Raw genomic sequence first — 18,173 nt, forward strand, 5'->3', positions numbered from 1 at the left:
AGAAGCAAAAGAAAAATGAAAAAGAGAAAAGTTCTAATCTTAACATTCAACTTATCTGACCATAATCAAATGTTAACTGATTCATTCATATTAGGTGCCAACAAATACCAAACTGGTTATTAAAAAAAATCTAAATTCAATTAAAAAAAAAAAACTCATAAACCTCAGTGCTAAGGAGGTTAATTTACTCTTTAAAACTGAGCAATACTCTAGAGTATCTCATTTGTTAATCTTAAAGGAACATAGTAAAGACGCTAACTCCTCATGGGAAAGGAAAAATCAGATTAGGGCTCAATGAGACAAGAGAGGAAAATAAGACAAGTGAGGGAAAAGAAGAGCAAAGGAAAGGAAAAGGTGGGAAGACAAAGATTGGCTAAAGAGACATCAAAATGGAAATTATAGGAAATAAGGAATGTATTGCTGAAACAACCCAGATGAATAACGGAAACTGCTATCTCAGAAATACAAAGCACAGGACCCATTCTTTCCAAGCCTCACAATGCAGTAAATTAACAATTAAAAAAATTAACAACAAAAAATAAGCACATTGCATCAATGTGTCATTAACAGTTATTAGGCCCCAAGTGAAAAGAGGAAAGGGTAAGAAAGTAAAAATAAAGAACACAAACTAATAACCCAAAGCACAGAACAATGCTGAACTAGATGGAAACGAGCATCAACCAGCAAGGCTACCCCATGGATCCATATCCCTTGGGTTCTTTACCTGGGGCCGCTGCTTGTGCTGTGTCTGGTTTTGGTTTTGAGGTGGTTCCCAGTTTCCCCGGGCTCGGTTAGTGCCCACCGACGTCATCATTTACAGTATATACAAATAACAGTATTTACAAGGTAGAATACTGAAAGATTTAAAAAAAAAAAAAGGAAGAAAAAAATTTAGATGTTAAATGCCGGTAAAATGTTTTCAACCTTTTTCATCAACACCTTCACCACTATCATTTCTTCAAAGAAACCAACATGCACCTGTTCTTGAGACATTTATAGTCTGATGAATTCTTTAGGGTACTAATCCATTTTTGCAGAACAATAAATGTATGAAACATGTGTTAAGTGATGGTTTGTTTATTTTAAAGTTATGGGCACAATTTGGTTACAGTCCGTTATAAGCAGGCTTTGTTAAGTTTTGCTATCTTGATAGTTAGCAAAACAATGTCAATAATCAAGTTTTCCCGTAAGTGAAAATATCCAAAGTCCCTCTGACAGAAGGAAAGATAATCAGCAAAGCCTGGAAACAAAAGCCTTCCAGGAAGGGGATTAGTCTATATTTCAAATAAAAACAATGTAAAATGCTGTACTCAACCTACCTTTGAAAACAGCTTTACCTGCCTTACAACCTTTTGAACACAAGCTGCATGTGTCCTCCATCATTTGGGAAAGGACAAGCTCAAGTCTAGCCTTTCTCCCTCTAAAAGTTTCTGTCCCTCAGTATGGTGCAGGGGCTCCTACAACTTTCAACAAGGCATGTATTAGCCCCAGTGGACTGCTCAGAATCTCAGTTCCTTGGATAATAATTCCAACACCCTGCTTTTGTGGCTGCTTCTGTTGGTTTCCTAAGTCCGACGTTCCAAGAAACCGGAATGGGAATTACCCTCCACCACTCACCTTAATATACAGAGAATCCCAAATTTGTCCTAAATCAAAAGCATTTGGCACAAAATTTTATTTGGAAGAAAGTCCTTCAGGGAAATCATTTTAAACTTGAGACATTACTGCCAGCAAGATGACTTTGTTGAGTCTTTAAAGAGATAAGGAACACACAGGGCCTTCCCAAAACCAGATCAGTTTTTCTTACAACACTTCTAACAAGCAAAGATTCTACTGAATTTAAGTTGCCTTCATTCATACTTTGCTTTATAATGCAATCTCAGTTGCTATATTTAGTAAACAAAGAAAACATTCATATTGTGGAGTGCTCAAAAGGAGGTTACTCTGCATGTTTTATTCCATTCCAAAAAGAACAAGTTTATACTTTTCTATATTATTTATTTTTCACTAATAAAACTTCACATAGGGTAATTCTAGGCTGCCCAGGAGACATTGCCAGATATGAGGGACAGGTTGGTTGGATTTCTAAGGAAATATGAAAGCATTAACTATTGAGAGTGAATTTCACCTGTTTCTTGGGTCACAAAGAAAGCTAACTTCCTTGTGGATAAATCCTTCACCCAATTAGGTCAATGTGTTACATAGGTCTTTATTGTTTGATGCAGTCATTAAGAGTAAACAGTTCTACATTCCCTATCACCAAGAAAGATTTTTAAGGAAACTTCGGGGCTAATTTTTAACCATTACCTCTTCTCCCTACACATGTGCACAAAAAGCCCTGCAAATTTGTCTAGATGGTACAGGATTATTTGATACACAGTAGTCCATTTTCCCAGGCTGCCATTATTGTCAAGTTTCAACACTTAACTTACAAAAAAATCAAGTGATGTTCAACCAAGTACCTAGATTCAAATCAAACAGGAAAAAAAAAAAAAAAAACCTAGAGGAAAAACTATTATGCATTATTAAAATTGGCTCAAAGATGAAGATTCTAACCATGGGAGTAGCCTCTCCTAGAACTTAAAAAATATAGATTGTGTTCTACTCCACATGTGTTTTCCATTTGTGAGCATGAGTTATTAACTAGAATTTCATGACTACCTGTAAGGACAATTTCATGTACAGTACCTGTCAGCATAAATACATTAGTCATTTCAAAACCCACATTAATTACTCAGGAAAGGGGGGGGGGGAACCTCCTGATCACTCTATTAACTTCCATTTCTCTCTTACAAGTGCTTTGAAATGTGTGACTAACAAAATTTTACCACCTATGTAGTAGCAACACTGAGCAACAGGTCAAAAATAAGTGATCTGGGATGGATCACTGCAGGGCACAGAATTAGTAGCCTTTTAGTAGTAAAGAGACACATACCCAAAGTTATCACAGTAGAGGTGAGGAATCTTGTTAAGTACTCTTTCATATAGCATAAAAATATTTAATGAAAGTAGGTGAGAAGTATTGGAGACAAGGGAATAGTGCAGGAACAAATACAGGTTTCAACACAGGAGTGCCCTTGACCATTTTTTGAAAACCAGCTACTTAAAAAAATAGCCAGAGAAATTTTACAGAAAAAAATAAATAACAAGTATTTATTGAGTATCTACTATGTGTCCAGTACTTTAGTAAATACAAAAGCAATATGGCTTGGTTGCTGCCCTCAGGGAGCTTACAATCTAATTTGAGAAACAATTCGGAAACTCTGAAGCTGGACGGGGATGGGTTAGGCTTACTACTTCTAAAAGAGCAATTAATTCCCCTAGATGCTCTGTGGAAATAACCCCTGCAACTCCTTCCCCATCAGCTTGAACCTGATTTAAAAAAGAGTACTTCCCAGTTAGGACACATTTTGGCAAGAAGGGGCTTTAAAAATCATAATCAAAACAGTACATTTTAAGGTCTTTCATCATCAGTTTTCATGCCAGCAACACTTTCCGACTTCCCGTTCACAACGGAAATAATCACAGGGAGAGCCTAATCTTTTTAAGGACAATGGTTGCAGGATCTCAGATGCAGTTTTATCAACCCATACACGGCCAAAACGTTTTAGTTCTCCAGGAATTCGGGTTGTCAATGACCCTCATCACATCCCAGCAAGTCACATCAGATATCCATCCCCAAAGCAGAAGATGGGCAGTGGAAGTGAATGGGGAGGAGACAAAAAAAAAAAAAAAAAAAAAAACACAACAAAACACGATTTCACCATCTAATAATCAGGGACAGTCAAAGGCAAAAGGAGAACAATAACAACAAAAAAGGCCTGTTACTGTGGTGTTTTTCTTTCCACAATATCCTACACCAGAGATGGCTACATCTCAAGAACAGTGGAAAAGGAGCAGTCTATTTGTGACATTAGTTTGCAAAGCAATTTGAGGACTGCCCACAAGGTGAAGGGTCTGAAGAAATTTGGGATTCCTGTTCCATTATGAGAAGCGTGATCAAATACCCCACTGCTCTAGTGACGTCCCTTAAGCGTAATATACCCTATGGGGGCCTCCATGCCCAGCTTCCTAGATAACATCATAATTGTTTGGGGTACCCAAAACAACAGTATGGACAACAGGAAGCTAAAGACAGCAGCAAAAAAATATATTCCAAGGGCTGGGGCGGTGAGAAAGAAAGAAAGGTAGTAAGAGGAGCTGACAAAGAGGCTGGAAACGGAGAGGGGACGCAAGCCCACGCGTGGAGGATGGGAGGCTCACCCCGCTCAGCACCACATCGGGAGCTCACAGGGCCAATCGCCTCCTTACCTCCCACCCGGAACAAATTAATCCTCCGCACTCCAAACTGAGGGCCACATGGGGGAGTTTGGGGCAGCTCCACCCCATCGTCCTCCCTCCCCCCCCTCCCCGCCACCCCTAAACCAGGCCGGATCCGGATCAGAAGGGGCCCGCAGAGGGTTGGAAAGGGAGGAGGCCTTCTCGTTTTCTCCACAGGAACCGGCCAGGGTAAAGAGAGGGCCCTACCTCAGGCGGGGCCCAGGCCTCGCTCACTCGCGCTCTTTCTCGCTCTCCCCCGTCTCAGGCTCTAGCCGCATGGCCCCCCCCGCCGCCGACTGCCCCAAGCCCCGCCCCGGCCACGCTCCCAAATCGAGGCCCCGGCTCTGGCGCGGCCCACTAGGCCGCGAACCCAACCATAAACAAAACCTCCAGCGGCCGACTCGAGGGGGGGCGCCAGGGCTCGCACGACTAGGTGGGGGGGTGTACAGTAGGGAACACGGTGCGGGGGGGCCTACCGAGGGAGGGATATACGGCGGGGGTAAGGGAGAAAGGAGGGAGGGTAAAAGGGGGATCGCGGATTTAAAGGGGCCGCGGACAATACCCGGCCCCGCCGCGCTGCCGCTGCCGCCGCCGCCGCCGCCAACGCCGCTGCGCTCCCAACTTTACCTCAGTCTCCTCCACACTGACACCCCGGGCCGCGCCGCCCCTGTCACGTGATATAAGGTTCCCTCCTCCCCCCTCCCCTTTTCCCTCTCGCGCTCGCTCTCGCGCCTTCTCCCTCCCACTTGCCTTCCTGCGTCCCCCAGCACGTGACGCGAAAAGGGACGCGCACGTAAGCGTGCGCGTGCCGCCTCGCCACGAGACACCTCATTCCGGCTGCGCGCGTGTGCCCCGCCTCCTCCGCGGTGGCCCCGCCTCCGCCACGTGACGAGCAGAGGGCCTCTGCTTCCTCTTACTGGCGTAGTTCCGCGTCTCAGCACTCGCCGGTCCCGGTTGTCTTTGCGTGCCTGAGTCACGTGCTTGGGGGAAGCGGGAAGGCGTCCTTCTTCTTTCCTAGCCCCCCCCATCCGCCATGTTTTCAGGCCCGGTCAGGCTTGGTCTATCCCCGTAAGGAAATGGCCGGGGAGTTTCAGGAAACCCAGGCGCCGTTGCCTCAGCGGAACCCGGGCTGACGAGGCAGGGCAGCAGGTTAAACCGGAGCAGTTCCGCGCGGGGTGGGGAGGCCATGGCGTCCGGCAGTAACTGGCTGTCTGGCGTGAATGTCGTGCTGGTGATGGCCTACGGGAGCCTGGTGAGGAGATTCCCCCACCCCATTCCTGCGGTCGCGTCTGACCCAGTAGAGACCCTCCTCTTGAGCAGGCCCCCGTGTCCTCATTCTCCACCCACTCACCTGCACTTTTTCTGGGCTTTGACTCCTATCCCAGGAGTACCTGGGAGCGTAAGTCACTGCCTCGGACCGCCCCGCCCCCAACCGAGAACCCTCCCTCTAAACCCTGGGACGCAGACCCCCCACGCATATCCGCCACAGGTTCGCCCGTACCCACCCCATCCGTAGTGGCCTTGCTTTGCCACAACTTATATCCCAAAGCACCCCTGAAAACCTCAATTGACATTTTAATTGAAGGCATGCCTTTTATTTGTTTAATTTTTTAATTTAAGCTTCTCTGCCTTTTGGACAGGTGTTTGTACTACTATTTATTTTTGTGAAGAGGCAAATCATGCGCTTTGCAATGAAATCCCGAAGGGGACCTCATGTCCCTGTGGGACACAATGCCCCCAAGGTAGGTCTTTAAAATATGAGATAGGCGTGATTCTCCAGATCTGTTAAGGCTCAGAATGAGATTTCCTTTGCCTTTAGAAATGACTCAATTCCCATATTTCTTTGTTCTGTTACCCATGTGCTTGCTTTAGTACACTGAGCGATAAAGGTCATCTTGAGTCCTGGCTTACCTGCTCACTGCTGTGGCACAGCTAGTAACTTATCCAAGGACTTCAATTTCTGCACCTGCAGAATGAAGGACTTGAATTAAAATTCCAAACTTTCTGTGGTAAGATATTTCCCTGTTAAACTTAAGCTACCCAGTGTTTTCTGTTTGAGGATTTTGTTTTGTTTTTGATTTGGAATGGAGTTAGAGTGATTAGAATTAGCCCCACATCAGTGAGGAGGCAAATTTTGCAAAACTTTAGATTTATGAAGTGAAATCACTCAGTCATGTCCGACTCTTTGCGACCCTATGGACTGTAGCTGGCCAGACTCCTCTGTCCGTGGGATTTTCCAGGCAAGAATACTGGAGTGGGTTGCCATTTCCTTCTCCAGGAGATCTTCCGGACCCAGGAATCGAATCCAGATATCCTGCATTGCAGGCAGACCCTTTACCGTCTGAGCCACCAGGGAATCCATTTAGATTTATGAGGGCAGCACAGATCATCTAGTTCCATCATTCATGTTACAAACTGAAACCTAAGAAAAGGAAGCAACTTACTGAGGACATACAGGAAGTGAATAACCAAGTAGTCTAAGATAACTGCCTTTCTTTCCTCACTTTAAATACTCTACTGAAATTTTATTTATATCCCAGTCCTTCCTGAGTTCCATACTTGTGTATCCAAACGCCTACCTAACACTTCCAGTTAGATATCTGATAGGCATTTCAAACCTAACATGTCTAAATCAGAATACTTAATACCCTACTGCCACCCCCATCCTGCTGCTCTCTTCCACTTCTGGTAAAAGGTGCCTGCTGCCCCTACCAACCTCCTTTTATATGACTCTCCATTGATCACTGGGGTCCAGCTATGCTGGTTGAGTTTCTTACCTTTACGTATGCTGTCACTGGGGTAGAATGATCAACCTCTGGTTTTCATGTAGCTAGTTCATTTACTCTTTAGAGCTTACCTCAAATACTATTTCCTAGAAAGAGGAATGCTTATGACTCATTATAAACTAGGTCTTTTTTTTCAGATAGCATTTTACTACAAATTGTCTTTTATGTGTATTCGTTTAATGCCCGTCTTTTCCCTAAGCTCTAATAATGTAGGCACCATGCCAGTTTTGTTCACTGCTATAGAGCCAGGGCCTACATATAGTAGATAGTTAATAATTCATTGTTGAGTGAAAAGCTGGTTAGTGGGAGGGCTAGAGCTGGTATACAATTATGTCAACTCCTAGACCAGTGTTCTTTGATTAAATAGTGTAACTCTCCTCATTTTTCTTTACTGGTACATTTCATGGAAAGCCTCAAAGTGTGGCCTGAAACCTCAGCAGTGCTTCCACAGTCTCTCAGTTTTCCAAATGCCAACTGCCTCCCATAAGAAGGATATAGGGTTAGTTTACACTATATCATGAGTCAGTCATACAAGGTTAGTTTACATTATATCATGAGTCAGTCAAAACTTTTGACTATTTAGAAACACCCCACCACTGCCACCCCCTCCCGGCAACCATAGACTAGATGAGATCAAGATTCCTTTTGCTCTAAAACATTCTGTCTAAATTCTTAGCCGTTGCTGGTGAAAAGTGTAAATTAGTAAAACTGCTTTGGAAAATACTGGAGTATTGTCTAGTAAGATTGCAAGTGTACCTAAGTCACAGCCCAGCAATTCTATTTCTACCATAGAGAAATTAATTTTTGCATGTGTACCAGAAGACATGTACAAGAATAAAGCATTGTTTGTAATTTTTTTTTAATATGGTATGCTAAATTTCCACTTGAAAACATATTCGTGTTGTGGAACACTATGAGAAATGAAAATAAACTGAAGATAAGAATATGAACACAAATGAATCAATCCCCAAAATATTTTTGAATGGAAACAATAAATTACAAATATGAATGAATCTCAAAAACATGCCGAGTGAAAAAAATGCCAGAAAGCCATTCACAAAAGTATATACCATATGATTCCATTCCATTTGTAGAGAATTTTAAAACAGATAAAACATCAGTGTTCCCTGGGTCATGGAGGAGGAGTTTAACTGCAGAGGAGGATGAAAAACATTTTGGGATGATGGAAATGTTCTGTATCTTGATTGGAATGGTAGTTGAATGAAAGTATTCATTTGTCAAGATTCATCAAACGACACGTAAAGTGGATATATTTTATTGCATGTGTATTAAACCTCAATAAAGTTTATTTAAATTTTAAAAGGTTGCAGAGAAATTCAAAATATTTTTCCATTTGTATGAAGTTCAAAGCCAGGCAAAGCTAAACATCTTCAGGGTAACATGATAAAACAGCAAAGAAAAATAAAACTTGAGAAATTAAGGTTGGAGGTTGCATTTCACCAGGGGTGGACACACAGGGCTTCGAAGTCGTTAGTCGTATCCCAGTTCTTAAAGTGAGTAGTGCATACAGGTGTTCATCTTAATGAATTTTATAATTACTTAAGGTGTACATATATGTGAAATATATTCTATGTATGACATACTTCACAATATAAGTTTCTAAACAGTTACAAGAGAATACTTGGGACTCTGGCAGCCCTTTTAAGTTAGAAAGATGAATATGAAACTCTTTAACAGTGGCTTTATATATATATATATATTTTTTTTTTTTTGTAATTTGACTGCACTGAGTTTTTGTTGCAGCATGTGGAATCTAGTTCCCTGACTGATCTAGACCCCCTGTATTGGGAGCTTGGAGTCTTAGCCACTGGACCACCAGGGAAGTCCCTAGTTTCTTTTTGAATTACCTACTTAAAAAATTAAACATGTTCTTAGAAGAAAACCTCTAGAAATCCTGTGGTCCACCAGGTAGAGATAGTTCCCAAACTTCTAAACCACATATAGATCTCCTGAGAGGGTTTTAGAATAGATTATGACCTACAGTTGATGTCCATTTTTTCCCAGCTCAGGAAAAAACAGCTAACCGAGACTCTTCTAAATCCAACTGAGGGGACCTCCCTGGCAGTCCAGAGTTAAGCCTACACTTCCACTGCAGGGGATGTGGGTTCAGTCCCTGACGGGGAACCTAAAAGCATTCATGTAGCTCCCTGGTGCGGGAAAAAAAAAGTCAGAAATAATAAAACTTGAAGGAATTCTATCAGATTAAAAGATCTAGCTTAGAGATATGCATTTTGGAGAGGTTCTTAGCAAATCCAGCCCCATTCTTAAATTCTTGAGTCTTAACCTGGTGGTTTCATTAGCCAAATGAGCATTTTCTCTGCTTCTGTTGTCTTAGTTGTTCCCCTGCTTTGCCCCATTTCCAGGTTGAGGGGAAGCAAAGTACAGGCTAAATAGCCATGTATTCTTTTCTCTACATGGACAGGACTTAAAAGAGGAGATTGATATCCGACTGTCCAAGGTTCAGGATATCAAGTATGAACCTCAGCTTCTCGCAGATGATGATGCAAGACTGCTACAGCTGGAAACCCAGGGAAATCAAAGTATGTAGCATGTTCTTGGAGAATACTTCAGTGAGGGGTCTCACAAATTCTGAACTCCTTTTCTCAGTTGTAAACATAGCTGCTGGCAAACTCAACAGCTGTAGTTCCTTGTTACTGGGCATATGTTAGATTGGGAAGCACTTTAAGCTTGCTGGAGTTTGGAGTATCTTTTGAGGGTTATTCCTGACACCAGTCTCTCTCTCAGCAGATTGCTACAACTACCTATACAGGATGAAAGCTCTGGATGCTATCCGTGCCTCTGGTAAGGGCTGCTCAGCAGCTGTTCTGTATCCTGAGAGCTCACCCGGGAAAGAGAGGGAGGAACCCAATTTATGTTAGAATTTGTCCTTTCTACACCTACCCAACTGGTAGGAGTTTGCTAATTTTGAGAGTACTGGGTTACTGTTTTGCCTTAAGGAAATGATGTGGGTGAGTTATTTTTCTCCAGAGAGTGTGGATTTGTTTTGTTCTTTCTATACCTTTAATTTCATGAACTGGTGGTAATTTGGTGGTAATTTGCTTGTTTTTCCACAGGAGACAGGCAGCATCTGCTTTTTCACCAAGCCTACATAGATGGTTCTTGATTTTTTTTTTCCATTTGACCATTGTCAAAAATGCTCTTGAGTTTTTTTTCCATATTTTTCATATGACTATTGTCAGAAATGCTCTATCTCTACCAAAACATAGTTTATATCTTAAACTATGGGTAGGTAGGAGGGTAAATAGGAAAATGACAGTTGTGTACCACTGGTATAATTTAACAGTTGTATTGCTACCACTGTATGACCACTCAGACATAGCTCTAGATCTCTAGTCTTAATTCTCTTAAAATATCCCCCCAACTCACTCATTGTACCTGTTTCTAAGTTTGGAAAATTAATTAGGAAGACTAAACAAATGGGAAAGGAGGTATCATTGTTCTATTATCTCCACAGAGATCCCATTTCATGCTGAAGGCCGGCATCCCCATTCCTTAATGGGCAAGAATTTCCGCTCCTACCTGCTAGATCTTCGAAACACTAGTACTCCTTTCAAGGGTGTGCGCAAGGCCCTCATTGATACCCTGCTTGATGGCTATGAGACAGCCCGCTATGGGACAGGGGTAAGCCACAGTGGATGGCCACTTTTTCCTTCAGGGAACTAAAGTGATGCCCCACACTGAGAGATCTCATTCTTCCTTCCTCTTTCTTCAGGTCTTTGGCCTGAGTGAGTACCTGCGCTATCAGGAGGCCCTGAGTGAGCTGGCCACAGTGTGAGTTTGGAGGGGAACATGTCAAAGGAAGCTGGTTAGAGAATACAGTAGTCCTGGACTGTTCTCACAGTTAGATTACTTTCAAAAGCACTGTGAACAAAATCAGGTCCTAGAACTGTTTCTTACTTACGTTGGAAAGTAGACGCAAGCTAATAAGAGAAGTTTCTCCTACTTTTTTGTATATCTTTTCTTGTTTTTGTTTTTTTTGTCCAACTCAGTAAAATGTCAGAATTGGTGTAATCTGTTACACCAGTAAAAGGAATAAAATAGTTTTTCAGCAAACAGAGATGTCTTCCTTTGTATCTTGGTCTGATAAAAGTAAGAATTAATTCTCAGTCACCTTTATTACCACTTAAAGTATTAATAACCCTGACTGAAACAAAAGGTATTACTAAAGAGCTAGCTGTGTTTTATAGAAGAGACTTCATGACTTTTTGCTGAGAACATTTTAAATACCTACTAACAGAGCTTCAATATGTTGTTTATGCATGTATGTAATTATAAGAGTAAAGGGGGAAAGCCAATCTGGAATAAAGAGTTACTTACCAGCCACGAAAAGAATACATCTGCTTTCTGCTGTGTTGATTATGACTCTTTCTCAAAAGATGAGGGGTATGTCTGTCCTGTTTTCTCTATATCCTTATAAACTACTTTGTTCTAAAGACAAAAGGTCCTATAAAAACTACTTAGAAAACTAATGAAAACACTTGGAAAGGGTTGAAAAGTCCTGTTCAAGTTCAGTTTCTTTGAAAGTAAAATACTGTATGACTCCACTTATGTGAGGTACTTAGAGTAGTCATATTCATAGAGACAGAAAAGTAGAATGGTGGTTGGTAGCGGCTGGAGGGAAGGAGGAATAGGGAGTTGTTTAATAGGTAGAGGGTTTGTTTGCCAAGATGAAAAGAATTCTGGACGTCGGTTGCACAACATTGTGAATGTACCTAACGCTACTGAACTGTAAACGTTTAAAAATTGTTAAGATGGTAAATTGTATGTGTATTTTACCTCATTTTAAAAAATTTAGTCTCTTTGATCTCTAGTTTCTAGAAAGTTTCAATGGGTATATTGAAGAGTGTAAGCTCTAAAATCTGACAGACTTGGGTTTTAATCCCAGCTCTCTATCACTTACTAGCTTTGTGACCTCAGGCAACTTACTTGATGGACCCTCAGTTTCCTAATCTGCAAAAGGGGTGATACCACCATAAAGGGATAATGGGATGTGAGTAAATAACATGTTGGTAAAAGGACCAGATTTAGTGTCCTAACTTGTGATAACTCAATAGTTAATTTCAATATTATTTTTTGGAGGTCAGTTGTTTCAAAGGACCCTTTGGACTGGGAGTATGTTAGTGGTATGCACACATTAGGTGAATCAGAATTAAAAGTTTTCTTTAAGCACAGTGGAATGAAGAAGAGGTTGAGTCAGAGGCAGGGACTCAGTGGGAAAATTGGTTTCTCCGCTATTTCTAAGCTACCACATGGGATTTTAGTAACTAGTTTGTAAGACAGGACAGAGACCATTTGTGGCTACAACTGCATGTATAGGATGTAGAAGCCTTGAATTGTTTTCTTCCATTAGTCCTCTATCTGTTCGTGACCAGCCCTCTTTGTGTTCTTCAGGGTCAAAGCACGAAGTGGGAGCTCTCAGCGACAGCACCAGTCAGCAGCCAAAGACCTAACCCAGTCTCCTGAAGTCTCCCCAACAACCATCCAGGTGACATACCTCCCCTCCAGTCAGAAGAGTAAACGTGCCAAGCACTTCCTCGAATTGAAGAGCTTTAAGGACAACTATAACACACTGGAGAGTACTCTGTGATGGAGCTGAAGGCCTCTCACTGTTGATGGAGCCAGACAGACTGCAGTGTGCTTGCCGGGTGGCCCTCACTCAGGTCATCTGGTTCAGCCCAGCTCTGGATCAGCTGAAGCTCTGGTTGTGTTCAGAGCTCTTAAGATTTCATGCCTAGAGGATCATTCTCCCTCTTATGGGAGAATTCTCCCATATTCTCTCTCTCTTATGGCCAGTTTCAGAGCATCAGTTAAGACTTTATTTTCGCTTGGTATGACTTTTCTCTGGAGTTGAATTAGATGTTTTTCTCAATATTTCTGTCAAAGCGTCTTTAAAAATCCTCACTTGGTTTTTTGATCATGGTTCATCTGTCCCTTTTCCAGACTATAAATTATCCCAAGGGTGACGGGGCTTGGTTTCTTGTCTTCTGTACACAGTTGAATGGGAGCCATTTGGTTTGAGACATCTAAGAGCTGATTGGTGGAAATGGCATACAGAATGGTGGGGAAATGGGTGGAGGCCATGAGTGGTACCTAGAACAACTTAGCCTGGTGCTCCACTTAAAACAGAATGTTAATGGGAACATTAACACAACTTCTCTAATATGCAAGAATCTGCCTTCCACTTTCATTGTATACTATCATGAATAAGTTGAAAAAGGAATGTTTTGACATCTGATATAATCCCACCACTCCTTATTTGTGGGATCGTGTGAAGGAATAGACCAATATCCTGATCTGACTTTATAAACCATTTAATGAATACTTCAAAAATAAACCATATGATTCATTCCTCTGTAGTTGTCTTTTAATAAAACAGGCATGTGAGGACTTCAGTGGTGGTCCAGTGGCTAAGACTTCATGCTCCCAATGCAGTGACTATTGTTTCCACCCCTAGTTGGGGAACCAGAGTTCGATCAAAAGTTCGATCAAAGATCCCACATTCAGCAACTAAGACCCAGTGCAGTTTGGTTTTAAAAAAGATGTTTATTTTTATTTATTTGGCTGCACCGGGTCTTAGTTGCCGAATGTGGGATCTTTGATCAAACTCTTGAGTTGTGGTATGCAGACTCTTAGTTGGGTCATGTGGGATCTCAAAAGAAGAAATCATAAAGTTGCAACTGGGGTCCTTGCTCATAAAATTGCCTGTGTCACTAATAGAAGGCTGGAGAACCAGGATGCCCTTCAGGTCTCTGGGGCAACAGACCAGGTGACCAATCAACGCTCGTAGGCCTAGGCTTATTGTTGGAGGTGTAAATGTTGCTATGGCTACTGAATCCTTGGTGACTAAACAGAAATGAGAGCTTGCTCAGTCTCCTAAGACTGTATCAAGCAAGTCTGTAGACATGTCCACGGAAAAGATGGGAAAAGTAGAAGAGGTACGCAGAGTTGGAAAAGGCTGCTTTGGATGAGTTTCCTCTGGATAAGGTTTCCAGATGAATTTATCAGAAATTGACAGTTCTTGAGAGAGGCCCTTGATGTGACTGAAGGGTAGTAGCAGGAATGGGAGATGCACATAGTAGGTATTCAAATATTTATTGCCTACTAACCCCTGCATGAATAGGACTTTCTCCACACCTGCCCTAGGAAGTTGGCTACTCCCCTCTCTCCGAAAAGAAAGGTCTTTGTCTCCCACTGTGTTAGGGCGCTGAAGGTGAGGTACTAGAGATCAAGGCAGATAACAGAACTCCCTTTTCTTGCAGCATTTTCAAAGGGCCCTGGGACTTAAGAAGATGGTGGACAGGTAATCTCTGCTTCTGTCCTTTCCCTTACCCTTCATTTTCACTCTCCTGCCCTCCTCTGATATCTGCTTCATCTTGTTAGGGGCTCCTCAAAAAGGCAAATAGGTGTGAAGTGGGCAAGAAGCAGCCCTTGTTTCCCATTCTCTGAAGGAAAATTGGAGCAAGTTTTTGTTGTTTTTTTTAATCTTTTTAAGGAAAATTCAAATATTTGTTGTTTGGCATCACACTCACCAACCATGTGGTAGGTATGCAGTAGGTGTTTATTGAATGAATGAATAAGAAAACTCAAAAGATTAAGCTGTATATCTCTTACCACCTGGGGAGCTTTTTTAAAAAACAAAGGTCTTAGGACTTCCCAGTGGTCCAGTAGTTAAGATTCCTCGCTGCCAATGCAGTGGGTGCAGGAGTGGGTGGGGAACTAAGATCCCATGTGCTGCATGATGTGGCAAAAGATTAAAAAAAAACAAAGACCCAGAAGAAGATTCTGACTAAAATGGTCTGAAATTAGATAGGATAAGCCTGTTTTTTAAGGTTTCATAGGTTATACCCAGAGGTAGCAAGGATGTGACATAAAAAGAATGGATATAGTTTTCGTGGGAGTCAAGATTGATGCAGCCTTTTTTATAAAATCAAAATTTTAAACTCACAGATCCTTTGAACTGGCAACTCAACTTCTAGGAATTTACCTTACACACATACCTACAAAAGCAGTAGAATGTACACACACACGAGTATTCATGACAGTATTGTTTATACAAGTAAAAAAGTTAGAAATAACATGTAGCTGGTGAAATTATGTTATAAAAGTACTTGGTAGCCTTTAAACAGAATGAAGCAAATCTCTTAAGTGCTGATATGAAAAGTCCAAATTGTTATGTAATACTGTTTATGTAAATGTATGATTTCATGTTAAAAGTTATACTTGCTGATACATGATAGAAAATTTTTCTATAAAGATGCACAAGAAACTGCTAACTTTGTTGAGATGAGCTGAGGCAGAAGAATGATGCTTCCAGCTTTCATTTAATACATATTCCTGTATGTACTTAATTTTTCAGTCATCTGTAAAAAATACTTGTTTTAAAGAAATGTCAACAAGATTATCTGAACAGAGGATATGTGTGTGTATCACGTGTATAATCCTGTTATGTATTAGAAAACCTTAACAAATGATTCCAGAGTGTGTCTAGCCAAGACAGTATCACTGGTATGACGGAAGGAATCAATCCTTAGATTAGATTTGATACCGAAGTCTGCCATTAGGTGACCTTGGGCAACTCACCTGAACTTTTAAGTTTCCTTGTTTGAATAATGCAAAAATTGATATCTGTGACACATGGTTATTACGGTGATTGAATGATATAATACACTTAATATATGCTAGGTTCTAAATCAAGGTTTCCCTGGTGGCTCAGATGGTAAAGAATCCGCCTACAATACAGGAGACCCAGTTTGGATCCCTGGGTTGGGAAGATCCCTTGGAGAAGGGAATGGTAACCCATTCCAGTGTTCTTTCCTGGAGAAGCTAAGCCAGTACTAGTCACTGGTTCAAGGAGTTTGCAGTCTTCTCTGACAATGGTACAGAAGTTCTGAAGAAGAAGAGCCTCCCTGACAGGGTTTTGTCTCTCCTCCCAACTCTAACCTATTCTGCCGCTACCTCTGTGCCTGGGACAGGTGGCGGAGTTCACACACTCACTGTCTGTGGCAGATGACGTTAAGCCAGAGGAGAAACCCATATGCTCTCCTCAGGATGCAGGACACCATGGCAGAGGAGTTGGCCCTGGCCAGCAAGCAGTTGCTGATGGTGAGTTCTAGTGGCCTGGAGTTTCATCCTCCTGCACTATTCTTTGCCCACTGGGATTCCCAAGCTCCTGGTGTCTGCCGTTCCACCAGAGCAGCAACTCTCTAACCCTGAAACCAAAGCTCCTTTTCACTGACTCTGTATCCAGCTGCAGAGTCCCAGAGCAGTCTTGTCTCTGCTCCTCTCGCCTTGGTGCCAGTATCTGCCTCTGGGAACCTCTCTCCCTGGAGTCCCCAGTTGCTGTCACGTCACCATCTTTGTATCCCAGATGCCTAGAAAATTTTCTGTTTTTGGTGTGTTCTCAGAAATGATGTGGGTCTGCACACCCACAGAGAAAAAAATGGGTTGGCTTCCCCTCCAAAGTTCAGTCTTTATGCTCCTGCTTAATTTTAAGCCATAGCTAATTCCAGATCCAAGAGAAAACAGGGGATGGGAAAGCAACCAGGGAGAAAGAATGAGAAAGGCAAGTAAACAGAGGGCCAACAGCACACTCTTCTACCCACCCCACCAGGTCCGTCAGGCTGCCCTGCACCAGCTGTTTGAAAAGGAGCATGAGCAGTACCAGCAAGAACTAAATGAGAAGGGCAAAGCTTTTTATGTGGAGAGACTCTGATGGCATTCGAAACACTGTGCTTCCATTCTCACCGCGTCTGCTAACCTAGCCTTCCTGAGCCCCACTGCCTCCAATGTCGCTTCCTAGACGCACCTGGATATAGTTATCTGCCCAGGGCTTAAAACAGTCTTCCCACGCTCACATCTCCTGTTCTTGTCAACCCCCTGGTGCTATCTGGAAAACAATCTATGAAACAACGGTAAAAACAACAGTGACGCCTTGTGGTCAGAATGAGGTATGCAGTATTGACGTGAGTGGAGGGGAAGTGGACAGATGAACAACGTGAGTAGAGCATCCTGATTTGGTTTAATAAATAAAGCTAGTTCTTAAAAGTTCAGACTTGGACCGCTGGCTTATTCCCTCAGCCCACTTCAAAGTGCTTGTTCACAGCTGCCAGAATCTTAATACAGCTCACTGCCTCTCTGATCTCTCTTCACAGGTCTTTTCTGTGTACTTGGACAACAGCTCTGAATGTGCCTATTAATCCACAGGCACCATGGGGCTTGATATCAGTAGGACTGGATTTTACGTTTTGACTTTGCCAATTATTGTGAGACCTTGGAAAAGTCTCTTTCCTCTGAATTTCTGTCTGAATGCTCACCTCTTCGAAATGACAGGGTTCCAAACTCAAATGCCTTCAGGGGTTAGGCAGGTAATATAGCAGTTATGAGGGGGAAAGAAATAGTGGGATTTATGGGGGACTAGAAAGAGCATGTGACATCTTAATCTATTCAAAATTCTGAAAAGCAGTAATTAATCATACACATCTATAGGCCACAGAGAACCTTACTCATAAAGATCCACTTTACAAATGACATCTCAAGCCAGAGAGACTCCCACTTTGCAGCCAGAAACAGGAGTAGAAACACACCATCACTCTCTGATTAACTGCCATCATACGTATTTTCCCCTCATCCCTCACCTTGCCATCTGCATTCTCATTGGTGACTCATCCTTCCCACACTGATGATTTCCTGCTCTCAACACTGTGGCTCTGTCCACACTGCAAATTCACACCCTTTCTTTCCCCCGTGCCCCAAGTCTGCCTCTGTCCTTCAATACGCTGTTTTCATCTTAGATGTCAGAACTTCTTCCTCCTCTCCTTACTCACCACACTGATGAGCACAGAGAGGTAGCAAGGTATAAAGAGAAAAGCACACATTTTGGAATCAGGTTTGGGTTCAAAGTCTGGCTTCACTTCTTAATTGTGTGCTGCTGCTGCCAAGTCGCTTCAGTCGTGTCTGACTCTGTGCGACCCCATAGACGGCAGCCCACCAGGCTCCCCCGTCCCTGGGATTCTCCAGGCAAGAACA

The 18,173-nt window shown here is 42.4% G+C and overlaps 3 protein-coding genes across 26 annotated transcripts in view; 2 read left to right on the top strand and 1 right to left on the bottom strand.

The window, feature by feature from the left end:
* The window catches only part of UBAP2L (ubiquitin associated protein 2 like), a 44,338-nt gene extending 38,600 nt beyond the window's left edge, over nucleotides 1-5,738 (bottom strand). For 20 of the 23 annotated variants that reach the window (XM_065903560.1, XM_065903551.1, XM_065903542.1 and 17 more), the window contains exons 1-2: nucleotides 4,883-5,000; nucleotides 725-854 (exon numbers count right to left, since the gene is read on the bottom strand). In XM_065903560.1, the coding sequence (XP_065759632.1) occupies nucleotides 725-814 (90 nt within the window). In that variant the 5' untranslated portion in view covers nucleotides 815-854; nucleotides 4,883-5,000. Of the gene's footprint in view, nucleotides 1-724; nucleotides 855-4,527; nucleotides 4,626-4,882; nucleotides 5,042-5,671 lie in introns of those variants that run through there. The other 3 variants (XM_065903434.1, XM_065903421.1, XM_065903426.1) reach the window with 3 other exon arrangements.
* On the top strand, nucleotides 5,271-13,496 carry C1H1orf43 (chromosome 1 C1orf43 homolog). Of its 2 annotated transcripts, none has more exons than XM_065903613.1 (7): nucleotides 5,271-5,572; nucleotides 5,961-6,062; nucleotides 9,550-9,667; nucleotides 9,873-9,929; nucleotides 10,603-10,769; nucleotides 10,861-10,919; nucleotides 12,540-13,496. In XM_065903613.1, exons 1-7 carry the CDS (start codon nucleotides 5,507-5,509, stop codon nucleotides 12,733-12,735), a joined length of 765 nt encoding a protein of 254 aa, XP_065759685.1. In that variant the 5' UTR covers nucleotides 5,271-5,506; the 3' UTR covers nucleotides 12,736-13,496. The 2 variants fall into 2 exon arrangements, with proteins under 2 accessions (XP_065759685.1, XP_065759692.1); XM_065903620.1 differs by having other exon boundaries at nucleotides 5,275-5,572; nucleotides 9,876-9,929.
* Nucleotides 13,497-13,635: 139 nt separating this feature from the next.
* On the top strand, nucleotides 13,636-17,885 carry CFAP141 (cilia and flagella associated protein 141). Its single transcript, XM_065903632.1, has 3 exons — nucleotides 13,636-14,448; nucleotides 16,121-16,250; nucleotides 16,759-17,885. Exons 1-3 carry the CDS (start codon nucleotides 14,438-14,440, stop codon nucleotides 16,858-16,860), a joined length of 243 nt encoding a protein of 80 aa, XP_065759704.1. The 5' UTR covers nucleotides 13,636-14,437; the 3' UTR covers nucleotides 16,861-17,885.
* The last annotated feature ends 288 nt before the right edge of the window (nucleotides 17,886-18,173 follow it).

This window comes from Muntiacus reevesi, chromosome 1, assembly GCF_963930625.1.
Source record: "Muntiacus reevesi chromosome 1, mMunRee1.1, whole genome shotgun sequence".
Taxonomy (NCBI): Eukaryota; Metazoa; Chordata; class Mammalia; order Artiodactyla; family Cervidae; genus Muntiacus; species Muntiacus reevesi.

What these genes read in the sequence shown, in the direction of transcription:
- CFAP141 (XM_065903632.1), top strand. An exon ending in CCAGCAAGCAGTTGCTGATG is followed by an intron (nt 16,251 to 16,758) that starts GTGAGTTCTAGT and finishes CCACCCCACCAG; the next exon opens with GTCCGTCAGGCTGCCCTGCA.
- C1H1orf43 (XM_065903613.1), top strand. Translation starts at nt 5,507, where the DNA reads ATGGCGTCCGGCAGTAACTGGCTGTCTGGCGTGAATGTCGTGCTGGTG. An exon ending in TGATGGCCTACGGGAGCCTG is followed by an intron (nt 5,573 to 5,960) that starts GTGAGGAGATTC and finishes CCTTTTGGACAG; the next exon opens with GTGTTTGTACTACTATTTAT. An exon ending in GGATGCTATCCGTGCCTCTG is followed by an intron (nt 9,930 to 10,602) that starts GTAAGGGCTGCT and finishes TTATCTCCACAG; the next exon opens with AGATCCCATTTCATGCTGAA.